This window comes from Oxyura jamaicensis, chromosome 4 (genome assembly GCF_011077185.1).
Source record: "Oxyura jamaicensis isolate SHBP4307 breed ruddy duck chromosome 4, BPBGC_Ojam_1.0, whole genome shotgun sequence".
Lineage (NCBI taxonomy): Eukaryota > Metazoa > Chordata > Aves > Anseriformes > Anatidae > Oxyura > Oxyura jamaicensis.
The window spans coordinates 15380083-15395291 of record NC_048896.1 but is presented as its reverse complement, the minus strand read 5'-3'; the positions used below and the strand labels follow the sequence as shown (position 1 = coordinate 15395291).

Below are 15209 nucleotides of genomic sequence, written 5' to 3'. Positions count from 1 at the left end.
AAACCACGATGCTCAGGGGTTTGGGGCACAGCGAGGTTGGGGGAATCCCCCCGAGCAGGGCAAGCACAAACCAGACGGCTGTGTCCTGGCGTTTCTTCCACCTTGGGCTGAAATGTCTCTGCCAGGCATTGCCAGAGGCAGGACACGGAGCCAGGCTGATAAATCCTCTGCCGGTCTTGCTCTCTAATGTAATAGTTTGCATTTTCGGCCTGCCCATGTATCATTGCTAGATGGGCCAGGGCACTTAATCCCCCTGGGCTTGTTCATTAATAGAAAGCTTTTCAGTTTTCCCTTAACGTCCTTCAGATTACCGGATCCGGCCAGGGCTGAGTCCATATTCTGGGACAGGAGCAGTAATTTGACGAGGGTGGTGCAGCCTGGGTGGGGATGGGCAGGGGACCCGCTGTGGGCAGAGAAGGGGCAGGTGATGGGGGAAAAGCCACCCCCTTTCTAGAGCTCTATCCATAATTTTAAAATATTTTCTATGGTTCCTTAAGCACAAGCAGTATTTCCCAGATCTGCTCCCATCATCAAGCTTTCATTATTCAAATTTATTATTTCAAAATTCATTATTCAACTTTATTATTTCAAAATTCGTTAACCCCATGCCCTGTACTAAGGGCTTCTGGTATAGGGGGTCCCAACACCGACCCCACTGCCCAGGGGAGGCACCCTGAGCAACCAGAGCACTGGTGATCCCGAACCCAAGCTTTAGCAGGAACAGGAGCAAGGCTTCCCCCCTCCCCTCCCATTGTTTATGGGAGAATTAATCAGAAAATTGCAGCCCCCCCAGGCTTTGAGGTTGGAGCTAAATCCCCTTAAATCGGTGTCACTGAGCTCCCAGCCTCCGATTATTTAAATAATGGCTTGATATTTTTTTTCAATTCTATTTGACTCTAGTCTTCAGAAGAAAACAAACAAATAAAAAAAAAAAAACCACTGGATTTTGTTTCAGATCAGATGTAAAATGGCGTAAATGGTAAAGCACAGCTTTGCTGGATGACACTTCCTAGCTGGCTATGCAGGTAGGTGAGGGCAGGCATTGCCCTGTGTGCAGGGAAAAGCCAGCCTGGTACGAATATCCTGGTGGGATGGCCAGGAAGAAAAGATAAGGGTGCCTAAATCTGCGTGTTTCCCCCACCTCTGCAGGCAGCCAAGGAGATGCCAGCTCAGATAGGGCCATGGGTGGAGATGGGGTTAAGGAGAAGACCTCCTGGGGAGCAGCAGCACGGGGGTGTGCAGATAGGTGCTGGCAGAGCCAGGGAAGGGAAGGTGATGTAAAACAGCGAGATGAGAGATAAGGCTGAGATGGAAACGAGAGCGCAGCGCCTGCTCCTCGTGGGGCTCCAAGGTGGTCTACTCCCCGTGCCCACCCATCAGCATGGGGCTGCTGAGAAGAGGGAGTGGAAGGACGGATTCCTCTTCCCTTTCTCTGCTCCTGGATGCAGGATCCTAGGGGATCACCTCCGATGGATGCTTGGCCAGCCTGTCCCCAAAAAGGAGACGTGAGCCCTCCCCAGGGACCTGCCTCTCCAGTGCTGCCCATCACCGCTGCAGCAGAGAGAAAATGCTCAGTGATGCCCAGCCGCTCCTCTGTACTGACCTCAGTGTTTCTATTCTCGGCCTTTCTCCCATGACCCTACATTAAAACTGATTATTGCCCATTTTATAATTAAACTTTGCCTGATGATGAACTGTTTTCACATCTTCTCTTCTCTAGACTAAACAAACCCCGTTCCTCCAACATTTCCTAATAAGCTATGGTTACTAAACCTCATCTTATCACTCGTACTTCTCCTCTGGACTTCCTCCAGCTCGTCAACATCTTTCTTAGCTCGGCAGCCTGAGGCAGGCAGGGAATTGCAGTCCCAGCACCAAGCTGAGAACCACGCACCTGCGTCTCCCACCACCGAGGACGCTGCAAATATGCTGCAACCTGGCATGCATCGTCCCACCAACCCAGCACGTGGGCCTTTTCTCAGCTTTTTTTTTGCTCACTTTTGCCCCGTTTTGCACTTAGGTGTGCAGGACATCTCAGCTTCTTCAGTGAGCTCCCACCCCCTTGCTTTTGGGCTGCTCAGGGCACCCTGTGCGCTGTGCGTGCATCGTGCTGCGCCGGCAGCGAGCTGCTCCGGGAGCAACGAGCCAGCTGTGCATCCGCTGTCGTCTGAGTTCATCTAGACGACGTTTCTCAGCTGCAAAACCTCGCTTAGAAGACGAGGGTGTAGTTCCTGTATGAGCTGCAGCCAAGCCTAGCGGGGACCGTTTCAGGCAGGAAACCTTCAAAGGGCAGCGAGAGATGGGGAGAGGTGGGGAGTGGGTGGGGGGCGTTTGTGCGGCTGCGACTGCGGAGTGTGATGCTCGTGGGCTGGTGTTATCAGCTTGGGTCTTGTTTTTTTTTTTTTTTTTTTTTTTTTTTTTTTTTTTTTTTTTTTTTTTCTTTTTTCTTTTTTCTTTTTTCTTTTTTCTTTCTTTATTTTTTATTTTCCCCAGCCATTTGCTGTGTGCGCTCCTGAGCTCAGCAGGTTCCATCCCGGGATGCTCAGGAGGCTGATAAGCACAGTGGGGGTGTGCGTGGGGGGAGCAGTGGCTCTGTCAGCTCGCCCTGGGGAAACCGACACCCTCTTTGTGCAATTTGGTGTTTAATGAGTAAATTCAGCTCTGCTTTGCTGCTGGGGTAATTTGGGTTGGCTGTCAGCATGCTGGCGGGCTGCCTGTGCACGGGGGACCTTGCAGGCTCTATGGTAAGAAACCCCTTGGCACCAGGTCTGGCAAGGTGCACGGAGGAACCCAGGCGTGCTTCTGCTCTCCTCACAACAAAACCAACTCAAGAGACCCACGAGGACACACAAGTTACAGATACTGTTGCTTATAACCTAGAACCAAACCCCAGCACCTAGATCCTGGCACACATCTGGCACAGTGGATGGAGCCCATCGATGCCCGCGCCTCGGTGCTTGGGCTGCTTGGGAGCAATCTGGACCTGCCAGCACAGACTCAGCTCAAAACCACGAGCACCAACACCAGGTGCACCAAGATCTGAGCTCCTGGTGCTGTCCTGAGCCTAAAACCACTTATTCCGGATTATTTTTTTCCCTTTACCCTGCCCCCAGCTCCGCACTGGGTTTCCGATGTGTGGCCAGCGAGGCCGGTTCTGTTTGGGATGCCCTAAAACACCCCCACCCTTGCCCTGCAGCAGGGTAGGGCCCCCAAAACTCGAGACAGGAATGATTTCCCTGCTGACCCTGGGGCTGCAGATTGCCACGAGCTGAAGACAACGCTGACAGCCCCCTGATGAGCAGCCCCGGAGAAAACAAAACTCCCCCGAGCCGCGGAAAATGACCCGAGCCTGCAATTCCTCCCTTGCTGTCTGGAAACGGCCGGGGCTGTGTTTTCTGAAAGGTTAAAACACAGGGTAGGGATGTTATTTTAGGGAACGGCTGAGCCCCGTCAAACCTCGTCCTGTTTGTGCAGATGCGGAGCCGGGCTGGGATCCAGGCCGCCGTCCTCCCCCCGCGGGGAGGGCTTTGGGCTGGGAAAAATGACGCAAAGGGGGCGCAAAAAGGGGCTGATCTGCAGGTGGTGCCGAGCTGTTCCAGCCACGGAGCACAAACAACTGCGAATGAATAAAATCCTCCCCCCCCAAAAAAAGTTTTTCTATACCCTGCGGGAGGCTGCTGGAGGTCGCTTATGGACGTGGATTTTGGCTGGAGTGACCGTGCCTGCGGTGAGGGGATGCTGTGTGCAGGGTGGGACCCTCCGTCATGGTGTGCACCAGGGTGGTGATGGAGCGGGGCTGGTTTCTGGAGCTCCACGGGGCCCCAGGAGCTGGCCCCCTGCTAAAGGAGGTCCCACCTGAGTCCCTGATCGGTGGGGACATGGAGAAGGTCCTGCTGGACCCCAGGTCTCGCTCAACATTAACCCTTCTGCTGGCAGTCCGTGCTTTACCCTCCCCACCTGCACCCCAGGGTCCTGACATTCATCCACTTCTGAGAAAACCCCGTTAAAAAAGACACCCTTGGTGGCGGTGGCTGGGCTAGTCCCAGCAGCGCAGACCTAAGGACACAACTGGTGGGCTGCCAAACAGGGAGGAAAGTCCAGCCTGGAGGCTCCGTGCCGTGATTAATTGCTAATGGCCTGGCCTTTCGAGCAATGGAGTGAATAATTGCCTGCTGCAGGTGCTCAGGCTGGATGAGGAGACCTTGCTGTTCGACACAGCCATTCAGCACCCATAGGCATGAAGCTCCGCGGTCCTGCACACTGCCTTGTCTCCTTCAGCTGCAGACAAAGGCACCAATCGGGTCATTAACTCGAATTTCCCGACCTGTTTGGCTACCAGAAGGACCATCAGTTATTATTAGGCAGGGAACCCTTGCAAACAGGTCACCCCAGCACAGCATTATTTTATCGTGTGCAATCAGGCCTTCCACGGGAGAGCTTCCCTCTTTTGGTTTGGTGCCTGGTGTGTTTGCTTGCTGAACGGCCCTCTTCTGACACCGTGCCTCTGTTCTGTTGTGCCTTCCCTGGCACAACACTACCATAACCATATCTATAACTATATAGCCATAACCATTTTGTAGGGCGCTGGGTGGGAGCTGCAGCCTTTGTGGTGACCCGGTGCTCATCGCGGAGGTGCTGAGCACAGGGGAGAACCTCAGATACACCCCAGACAGCATCCCCAGCCTCCTGAGGGGCATGGGTACGGCATCTGCAAGGGGACCACAGCTCCAAGCTGGCTGTCCTCCCGGGTTGGCAGCTCCCTCCTGGGTCACTGGAAGGCTTGTTGGTGGCCTGTCACCCACGCCAGGATCCCTTCGATCTCTTCGTGGACAACGTGTGGCATGCTCATGGCTGATCGACCTCCCTCAGGACTGCATTAAAAGGCACGCTGAGAAAGACAGGCCCTGGGAAGGGGAGATTTCCACCCAAAATTCCTCTCCGCAGGAGGACGGTTGGTTGCTGACCCTACAGCTGACTCCTGAACCCCTCTGTCCAGGCAGTGCAATCCAGGTCCAGTTGATGGTCCAGCAGAAGCCCAAAGCAAAGCATCTGATGGGCACTGCACACCCACCAGTCTTTTACCTACAGCCTACATGTCTCTGGGGGCTCCTGCTGGAGTCCTGGCAGAGATACCTACACCTCAAACACTGCTGAATGCAGCCGTGTTGGACACCTAGCTGTCCCTCCAGACAGGCTCCTCATCCTGCCTTTTTTTTTTTTTTAATTTATTCTATTTAATCCAAGATCTTGCTAATTTTCTGACAGTATGCAGAGCTGCTGATCTTATCGCTGGTGGGTCGCGGTGACCACTGCCAGCCTGGAGCTGCAGGTGCACATGGGGAAGGCTCCTTGGCCATGGTTCACGTCAACACCTCTCCTCTAGTGACCCTGCTGTCCCTTCTTGGTGGCTTGTACCAAAAATCTTCCTTTTTTTTTGGTGCTGAAGTGCTCCCTCCCACCTGGTTGTGGCACCCCAGGCTCTCCAGTCCCTTTAGTCCTTCTGCTTAGCCCTGGGGGTAGGAAGTCTTGGGGAATAATTTCAGTGTAAATGGTTAATCTGGGGGGAAAGTGATTGCTTTTGGAGGGGATTTTAATGATTAACTACAGAAAAAAAAGCGAAGTTTGTGGAATAAAGAGGTGGGTAGGTTTGCAGGTGGGAAGGGAAGGGAAGGGAAGGGAAGGGAAGGGAAGGGAAGGGAAGGGAAGGGAAGGGAAGGGGAGTTGGAGCTCCCCATGAGGATCCATCTCCATCAGCAGGGCTGACGGGGTGACTTCCAGTAAATGTGAGAACAAGGAACGTTTCCTGACTCCTGCCAAGCCTCTGCCTGACACGAGCCAGGGCAGCCTGTCCTTCGTTTCATGACACTGATGGATGGATGGCCTCAGCTCCTGCAGAGAGAGGGAGGAGAACTGCCTACGGCGAGGCTCCCGGGTGCCAAGAGCTCACCGCTCCTGGCAAATGCGAAGATATCCCATCACATGGAAAAATCTTTCCCTTCTGGAGCCTGCAAAAGCACGCTGTGAAGGAATGTGGAGTTAGCAACAGCATTAAAGCCCGGGGAGGGAGGATGGGGGGAGCGCTTGGAGAACAACTCCAGAGATTCTGGTTCAATTAGCCCAGAGGTGTTTGACGCAAGGTAGCAAACGTTTATCACAGCCCCGATGTACTTGGTACACGTTCAGCTTTCTGGCGTGCCGAGAAGCACTTTCCTGGCCCGTCTTGCTCGTGACTTCTAGAAGACTGGGAACCCTTCCAAGCTGGGACTCGTGGACTTGCGTTCCCTGGGGTGAAATGAGAGTTAAAAGGCTGCAGCGTGGCCTCTTGCTGATTTCTGTTCCCCCGGGACTTTGTGTTAAATCCTCTCCCGGCAAGCAAAGAACAATGATATTTTGGGAACGCCCATCGGGAAATGGTGGCCGCACCCTCGCTTGCTCTGCACTTGGAGTCCCTCCATCAAAGCGATCGGAGGCAAAATGAGACGTTTCCACTCACACGAGCAAGAAGCTGGGAAGGCAGCTGTGCTGTGCACAAATTAAAAAAAAAAAAAAAAAAAAAAAAAAAAAAAAGTTCCACAGAAAATAAAAGAAAAGCTACAAAAGTCGGGGTGTCTCCCAAATCGGCGAAGCACCAGAGCTGTTGGATCGCACGGGAAGCGGTAGCTGCAGGAGCAGGGAGCAGATCTGGGAGCAGGAGGGTTGCGAAACGGTTTCCTGTTGATTTCTCTCTTATTTTTTTCTCCCTTAACCACAGTCTCTACCCACTGAAGCAGAAACTTGGGGGGAAGCCCCGTCCCTGCTGCCCTGTCGCCCCTCTTCCTCCTCCTTCCAACCAGCTCCACGTCCCCATCCCCAGCACCCCTGCATCGTCCCCCTGCAGCCAAAGACCTTCACAGCATTTAATCCCTTGAGTTGATTAAAAGAGTATATTAACCAGAAGACCCAGGTGTAATGGGAATAGTAGGGTGTAATTGCATGGACTTCACTAAATGAGCTGTAATCTGCTGTTCTGCTGCAGAAGGGAAGGATTTAGAGCGTTGCTCTTTATTTTTGGTTGAAAGCCTCAGCTCTGAGGAAGTGATCCCCAGCTGGGGCAAAGCACTGTAACGCGGGGGGGTTCCTATTTATCTGGCAGGGAGTGGGGGCTCTTCTAGCACAGAGCCAGACCAGGGATGGAGCCTGGTGGCACAGGGACATGCAAAGAGGCTCCTTGCCCTGATGCTGTTCCCTCCACCACATGCCCCACGGATGAGTGAGGAACCGTGGCCTTTTTCACCAGACCATGTCCCTTTGGGTGCTGAGGGGTAATGAAAACCATCAGCTCCTCTGGCTGCAAGTATCTGCTAATCTGGTACTGATAAACACCGTCTGTCTGGCCAACCCTGAAACACAAAACCGGACATATTTTTCTAAAGTTTCCTTTATTTACTTTTTTTGGCCTTTGAGCCTTAAACTCTTATGCCTTTGTTTGGTTTTGAGTTCAGAGCCTTTCTTGTCACAGTAAAAAGCTCGGAACTGAAAACCAAACAAAGGCGAAAGCCGAGAGCCTAATAAAACCGCGGCTCCGAGCAAAGCCAGAGGGGCTTCGGCCACGGAGCAGCTGGTCACAGCCCTTCTGGCATCATCTACACTGCTCCTTGCCCATCCTGGCCCCAGAGCAGGTCAGCATTCTCGGTTTCATGGCCCACACATCTCTTTCGCAGGTCTCTGCCTGGTTATCTGCTACAACACGGCGAGCGGACGTCTGCTGGACCGCTGCCTCAGAGCATCCCCTGGCTCAGGTGCCTTGCCAAGCTCTAGGGATTGCCCTTTGCCCTCTGATCCTGAGGGCTGCTGGAGCTCTTACCCGGGGAAAACTCTTCTGGGATGAAGGAAAAGTGGGTGCAGGCAAGCCGCCACCTCAGGCAGAGAGGCAGCGAATGCTTGAGAGCCTCTAAACCACCTCTGAGCTAAGCTCAATGCTTGTATCTGGTTTCAGCCGTGCACTGCTTTGCAGTTGTGAGGGAATCCAGGCATGTATCAAACACTCAGCTCGCAGCTTTGCAGCCCTAGCTGCTTGATCAAAGGCAGCTGGACGGGGCTTATGATGAGAAGAAGCCGGTCAGTTGTCCAGGGGTAGGAAACCGCCGTGATTTGAGCTCGTAAGAACAGGTTTAAGTCTGGACCAGGACACTCAGGCTATAGAAGGTTTTCCTGCTCTATCACCCAGATCAGATGGGTGAAGTCTGCCCTCCCACCTGGAGAGCAGTGGGTAGCTGCGCTGCACAGACCTTGCCTCCTCTGCCCCCTCTGAAGACCACCTCTTGTCTCATGCTCAGGGGTCCCCACAGCCCCAGCGGGGGTCCTCAGAGCTACCTCTGTGGCTCAAAGTAAAAGCCTTGAGCACCTGAGCATCCTTGGTGTTCCAGCTCTGCTCAGGACCTCATCTGCCTCCATGGGGACAATCCAACTCTGCTTGCCCCCCAGCTCCTCCATGGGCTCAGCAGGCTTCTTGTCCATGAAGCTCACGGAGGGCAGGGAGCTCACAAAGCCTGTTTTCTTGCATGGTTTTGCTGCTTAAGGGTTGAGCTTATGATCTGGGCAGGAGAAGGGGAATTGAAAAGTCTGCTACACACCCAAACCTATTTTTCTCAGGCTGGTAGGCTCCTAATAGTTGAAACATTGCCAGGTTGGAGTCAAACTGGCCCACATTGCTTAAAGAAAAGGGAAGGAGTATGCAGTGTGAGGTCACACAGACTTTTCTCCTTAAGAAATTCAGCTAAAGCCATCTGGGCATCTGTGGCAGGGAGCTACCCTTCCCAGGCATGGTCCCTGGGGTGGGTGTTGGAGCATCCACCACCAGGATCTCCGGGAGGGCACCAGGACGAGCTGTGTTGGCCTGGATGGGCTGTGCCATCCTCTCTCCTCTGCCCGTAGTGGCTTTGACAAGGTTCTTCCCATCAGGTATCCCATCTGGGTGGCATCATCTTGGGAGAACATGCCAAGGACCTCAGGTTGGAGAAGGAAGATGCAATGTGCTCCACATCCCTGACCTCTGACTGATGGTGGGAGAGGACCACGGCGAGGCCAAGCTCCACCTCACTCACTCCAGCAATCAGAAGGGTCTCATCACCCCTGCCTGCTAGCCCCAATCAGACATTGCAAGAGCTCCTAAATCAATGCTGGAAGGTTGGGCTTGTTCTGCCCCTCTGGTACCACCAACCAGGTGGGTTGTGCCCCTGATTAGAATTGCAAGAGACGATTGAAAATCGATCGAAAATCAATTTCTGACGGCAGGTTTGTCCTGCTGCCCTGGGCTGTCGGGGCCCTTGGGGTCAGGTGGTGTAGGCACAGCAGCCCCTGCAGCAGTGTCCATAGCCTGGAAAAGGGTGAGGAGGGAGAGGGGGCACTCAGCTGGCATGCAGGGGTGGTGCTGTAGACTCAAACATGCTTTAGATGAAATCTGATGTAGCCTGTTCTCAAGAACATCTTTCAGTCAGGTGCTGTACAGCTCTGGCAGGGGAGCTGGGGTGATAACGCCCAGCCATCCGCCACCTAGAACTATGCAAAACTTTGTTAACTGCAAGAGCCTTGTAAGAAAACCACCTGCGTGTCACAAAGTCTAGGCTGCTTTAGCTCAGGATGAGCTGTCAGCACAGGCTGAACAAGCTTCACTTGGCAAAGGGCTTTGCAGCTCCCTGTCAGCTGCCGGACCTGCTTACCCGTCCCAAAGCATCTCACGACTTCCAGCACACACAGACATGGGCTTGCCTGGTGGTCCCTCCAAAAACTTGTTTCATTGAACCCCTTCCTGCAGGGAAGCATGCAGGCTGCATTTTCCACATGCAGATGGGGGATCGCCCTCTCTCCAATAGCTTGTCTTGGTGGTGAATACCCTTGCTGCTGAAGGCCATATTAGAAGAGGTTGCTTTCAGCTTCCAGCTACTGCAAGCAAGTCCCTCTCTATCTTCCAGCACACTGAGCAGTCTCGTGCCTCCCCCAGGATGGGATTTTGAGGCTGTGCGTGGGGTTTCTGTGTCTGACCTCTGACCTCTCCAACCTTCCGCCCTCTCTTGAGGCAAGGACCCTACACGGACCTGCTAATCCTCTTCCCAGCCCCCAGCCTTGCTCCTCTCTATCTTTACTGCCTCCTGGCTGGATGGGTAGAGCTCAGCCTCTGGGATAACCCCACATTTCTGGCACCGAAGGGTTTCCTCAGAGAGGGGCTGAAGGCAGGCCGAGGAGACAAAATGTTTTCAGATGTTCTCTCAGGGTGGCGGAAGAGACAGATGGGATTTGACTTCTATTTTACAGGGAAGGCTGCTCAGATCCTGTGTTATTTTGTCTGGAACAAGACGCCAGGCGAGCGACAACCAGCAATTTGTGGGCAGGGTGCTCGCCGGAGAGCGCGGCCCCAGCTGGGGTTCCTGCTCTGCCTCGTTTGAATGAGGGGTCTTATTTTAGGATGAACGGTTTTCTGGGGACCTCTAAATGAAGGGGTGAGTTACGTTTGCCCTTGGAGGGAAAACAGGCTTTGAAAGCTCAGCCCCTGCTTGGAAAGCAGAGCCCTGGCTTTCTGGTGAGCTCAGCAGCCGGGGAGGCTTTGCGGCGAGGCCAGGCGCCTTCCCAGAAGGGATGCTCTCACCCAGCGTGGTCCAAATTCCTCCACGAGGGACCTGACCCTGCATTGAGGCCACCTTGGGAGGCTGTGGGCTTCTTATGCTGTCCTAAAAGCCAAGCCTGAGGTGGTCAGGCTGCCCACGCACAACCCACGTGCCCATCCCTGGAGGTGCCACCAAAGCCACCCGGCCCCGTGCTGGGGCAGCGGGCTCCTCTGCACACCCCAGACCTGCCACGCACCATTTCTCTGCAAATCCTCTCCTAAGGAGCAAATTAACCAGATCTCCTGGCAGCAGCAAAAAACACTCTTTTTCTATTATTGGATATACCCAAATAAATTAAAAATAAAAAAAGGAAGAAGAAGAAACAGCCCCACGTTTGCCAGAGCAGCCTGCCACTAGAGACTTCGATCTCAGCGGCCGCATTTTTACACAAAGCACCAGTTTTCACGAAGGCGGGCAGACTCTCAAGTGATTCAAAACTAAGCCTTTCTGCCCCGCTCGTGTTTCGCTCGGGGTATCGGGTTGAGCAGCCCGGATCACGCAGACGAACACCGCCTCAATGCTGACTTGGCCGTTACGGTCTCGCCCTCAGGAAAAAAAAACCGCTTCATCCTGTGAGATCAATTTTTTGGTCCAGTTCCAGGGGAAAAAAAAAAAAAGCAAATATCATAACGCTAGTATTTCTCACAAGGCAGCATTTTTTTTTTCCAATCACTGCTAATTGCTAAAAAAAAATCCTTAGTTAAAAACAAACAAAACACAGAGTGCTCCCCCCCCCCCCCCCCCCTTTATGTAAAAGGATTTCATTCCGCCCTTCACCCTCTCTCAAGAGCTCAAGTTCCCTTTCTCTTTTGTAAGCCGGTTGTCATTTCCTCTTCAAAATGCTGTTGCAATGAGGAACGGGCCCTCACAAAAATACCATTTTCACCTTCCGCTTCGTCAGGGCGGAGGGGCTGCCTCGCTGCAAAGTTTTGGCTGTCCCCGCGTGCCGGAGGATGTCAGCCCTCCCACCTCCTCCGAGACCAGCTGCAAGCCTTCCTCCCGGCCAAACCCCAAAGAAATACCTCTGTGGCTGGTACCCAGCCTGTGGGGTGATGCTGAGGCTCCCCGGCTCTGAGCTTCACTTGGGGCTGCTTGAGAAGGGGGTGGAGGAACGGGGCAGGGATGCTGAGACCCACGGCAAGGTACCAGCAGCTGGGGATGTCGGGGGTGATTTGGGACTTGGCCACTTGCAGCAGCATCCCTGCAGGGATGGGAGAGAGGGCTCAGAGAGAAGGAGGAAGGGGACAGAGAGGGGTGAGGCAAACAGGGGTCGGAGCCCTGCTCAAGCATGCCTCTGAAGGCACACAGCACGAGACCTGCGTCGCAGACGCACGCGGAGGCGAGTCGGTTTTGTTCCTTTATTACACATCGCCCAGGCACGGCAAAGCAGCAGCCAGCCCCGGCAGGCCGTGGAGAGCTGCAAGCGGAGATACCTTCAGAGATGTTGTCCAAAGGGGCAACGATTTTAACGCTGGGCAAAGATTCCCTTCAGCCCACGAAGCTACGGCTGCGGCTGAGCCCAGCGGGTGCCCCTGGCGCGCTCCCACCCCGTCCCTCCGCAGCCCGCACCACCGAGAGGTGAAGGTGTTTTTTTTTTTTGGACAGCCCTCCGATGAGCTCGAGGGACGTGCAAGCATTTGACACCCTACAGTAAAAAGCCTTCCCCTTGCCCGCCCACCTCCCTCCACGTAGGCATGAACAGAGCATCTCTCAGCCCCCACCCACCCCCCCAAAAAAGTCCCCGAGGCATCCCAGGGCAGCAGCGACGCTTCGGACCAGAACTGCCGACACAGGGTGCGCCTTCCTCCAACCCTCCCCAGCCCTGACAGTCTAAAGGCTAAGCTGCTTACAGGGGCTAACGGCAATATATCCATGCTGTGAGGCTTCATCCCCCCCACCCCAAACCCCCACCCTCCACTCCCCACCTTTCTCCATGTCCTTAAACCAACACGTGAGGTCCTTGGTTGGTCTGCAGCGCGTCCCTGGGGCGCTGCGTAGCGCAGGGAGCAGAGTTCAGCATCTATCACGGAGCTCATCTGGCACAGTTCAGTGTGTGTCCCCCCCCCACCCCTTCCCACCCCAAAACGCGCAGGCAGCACTGTCCAAGTCCACGCATCCGGGGAGGGCTGGGAGCTACTGCAGATGTCGGAGAGAGGGAAGGAGGTTTTGGTGGTCAGCAGCTGCTACGAGGAGCCGAACGGGTTCGACGTGGAGGAAGGAGGGGGGGAAAAACCCAAGAATGAACTCAAAAAGGAGGCAGAGGGGGGACGCTGGGATTCGGGGGTCGGATGTCTACCTTCTAAAGGCAACGGGGGAGGAAAGGGAGAGTTGGTGTTTGGCGGGTGTTTATTTTTGGTGTCACTCACGATAGAAAACATATTCGGTGTAAGAGGTCCAGATCCTGTCATCTGTCTGGTCGTGGGCGAAGGCACAGGTGCCCGTGGAGTTGCAAGCCACCATGTGGAAGCCAGCATCAGCCAGTTTGTCAAAGGCTTGCTCCAGGAAGGTGAATTTGAGGTAGTACCTGGAGGTGTACCTCTCCGGGGGCCTGTCCGGGTCCCTGCTCTCATTCAAGGTATCCCCAAAAACCTCCTTGGCCAGCGCCGTCTTGCCACAGACCATGATCCGCGCCACCCGGCGGAACTTGGCATCCGTCTGGCTGTCCCTGCCCAGCGTGTAGGAGCCCCGGTACCCGATGGTGATGAACCCAGCCCTGCGGCCATCGGGGCCGGCAGCACCCGTGCCGGCGGTGGCTGCGGCCGCGGGACCACCGGCCGCGGCGCTGGGGAGCGCGGCGCTGGCGGGGGCCAGGCTGCGTGCGGCATCGGCGCTGGGGGAGAGCTCCTCGGGGTCGCTTTGGCACGGGTCGTCTCCCAGCGAGTTCTGCTTGCTGAGCTTGGGGGCCAGCATCTTCACCAGCTCCGGCAGCATGAAGTACTCGGCCTCCCGCTGCAGGCGGCTCCGCTCCGGGAAGTGGTCGGGCAGCACCAGCTGCTGGTCCCTCATGTAATCCAGGATGTAGCGGAAGAGGAATCCGTCCCGGTCCACGAAGAACCGTCCCTTGCTGTCGCGGGCCAAGGAGCGGACGTTCTTCTGCGTGAACATCTCCCAGAGCAGCGAGCCCGGCACGCTGACCAGGGTGGGGTGGCGGGTGATGTAGACTTGTCCGCCCACGTTGAGTTCAATGATCTCGGGGAAAGGGAAGTCCTCGCTGGGTTTGGCACAGCCCGCGTTGTCCGCCAGGGCCATCGCGAGCTACCGCTGCCTTCCCACCTGCCAGAGAAAACAGCCACGCACCCGCGTTAAGCTCTCCAGCAGGTCCTGAGCCAGCTCAACGCCCCTCCTCTATCAATGAGCAGCGCAGGATCTGGCCCCCGTCCCTCTGGGAACCTGGGCATCAGCTCTCATCCCTGATCCCCAGCCCTCGGGATAAGCAGCACTGTCTAACACCAGCTTTTTTTCTATGCCACGCAAGGGGAAGAGCATCGCCCACGGGCTGAGGACACCCCTCCGCTCCCCCAGTGCTCAGCCTTGGGTCTCCGTCGAGTGCGTTTGAGGAGCAGGGGAGAGAGGCTGGGATGTCCTCTGGGGGAAGGCAAGCGCTGGGCTGCTGGCAGAGCATTTCCCAAAGGCGAGCTGGTCCTTTGACATCTCCGGCCACCACAGATCAGCGCTTACATAAACCCGGCTCAGCAGACGGGTCCTGAGCCAGCCCACGCACCGTACGGGGGATTTGGGGCTGCGGAGGGAAGGGGAATCCCTGTGTGGATTCGGGGCTGCCCTGAAGCTCTGCCCTGCATGATGCTGGTGCAGCTCTGGGGTCAGTGCTCCCTGCAGGGATGGGTCCCCCAGCCAAAAATCAGCAGCGAGCCTTGCACCGACCCCACGTCCTGCCACGCGGCTTCGGGGGAGCAGCACAGCGGGAACCTGAACGCAAACTGCAGGGAAATTGGAGGGCATGGACAAAACTCCACGGGCACTTCTGTGCAGAGAGAGCTGGGGCTGCGTTTGGTGGCCGAGCATCTCCTTGTAGCTCATAGCGGGGCGATTTGGGGCAGAATCAGCTCTGAGCGAGGAGCACCTCGGGCAGGGTAGAGCCTGCAAGGATGGGACAGGGGATCGGCGAGGTCCTCCTGGCTCCCAGCACCCCAGATCCATCTTTAACCCTCGGTCTGCTTTCCGGGGGCCGGTGCTCCCTGCCGCGGTTGGAGCAGGGCCGGGACCGGCGGGGCTGAGGAGCCCTTTGTCACGGCCGGGGGCTGCGGCAGGGAGGGGGCACAAAGCACCCCCGGCCCCCCCGGGGCAGCGGGACGGGATTGGGGGCGGGGGGCGGAAAAAAAAATAATAATAAATAAAAATAATACAAATATAATAAAACGCGGCTACCGATCCCGGTTCCCCACCGCCCCCGTTACCTCCGCTGGGTGCTGGGCAGCTGCGGGCCCCGTGCCGTGCCCGGTGCCGTGCCCGGTGCCGTGCCCGGTGCCGTGCCCGGTGCCGTGCCGTGCTCCGCTCTGCCCGCCCGGCCCTGGCCCCGCCGTTTTATGGCCGGGGATGCGCCGAGCGCCT

The 15209-nt window shown here is 55.7% G+C and overlaps 2 protein-coding genes across 3 annotated transcripts in view; both read right to left on the bottom strand.

The window, feature by feature from the left end:
* LOC118166779 (BTB/POZ domain-containing protein KCTD8-like) overlaps positions 1 to 12695 on the bottom strand; it is a 26649-nt gene extending 13954 nt beyond the window's left edge. The window contains exon 1 of the mRNA XM_035325931.1: positions 12566 to 12695. Coding sequence (XP_035181822.1) covers positions 12566 to 12575 — 10 coding nt within the window. The 5' untranslated portion in view covers positions 12576 to 12695. The remainder of the gene's footprint in view (positions 1 to 12565) is intronic.
* Positions 11459 to 15209, bottom strand: LOC118166778 (BTB/POZ domain-containing protein KCTD12-like). 2 transcript variants are annotated; one of them, XM_035325928.1, is made up of 2 exons: positions 15056 to 15209; positions 11459 to 13913 (listed from the first exon to the last, which is right to left on the bottom strand). In XM_035325928.1, exon 2 carries the CDS (start codon positions 13887 to 13889, stop codon positions 12999 to 13001), a length of 891 nt encoding a protein of 296 aa, XP_035181819.1. In that variant the 5' UTR covers positions 13890 to 13913; positions 15056 to 15209; the 3' UTR covers positions 11459 to 12998. The 2 variants fall into 2 exon arrangements, with proteins under 2 accessions (XP_035181819.1, XP_035181821.1); XM_035325930.1 differs by having other exon boundaries at positions 15027 to 15158.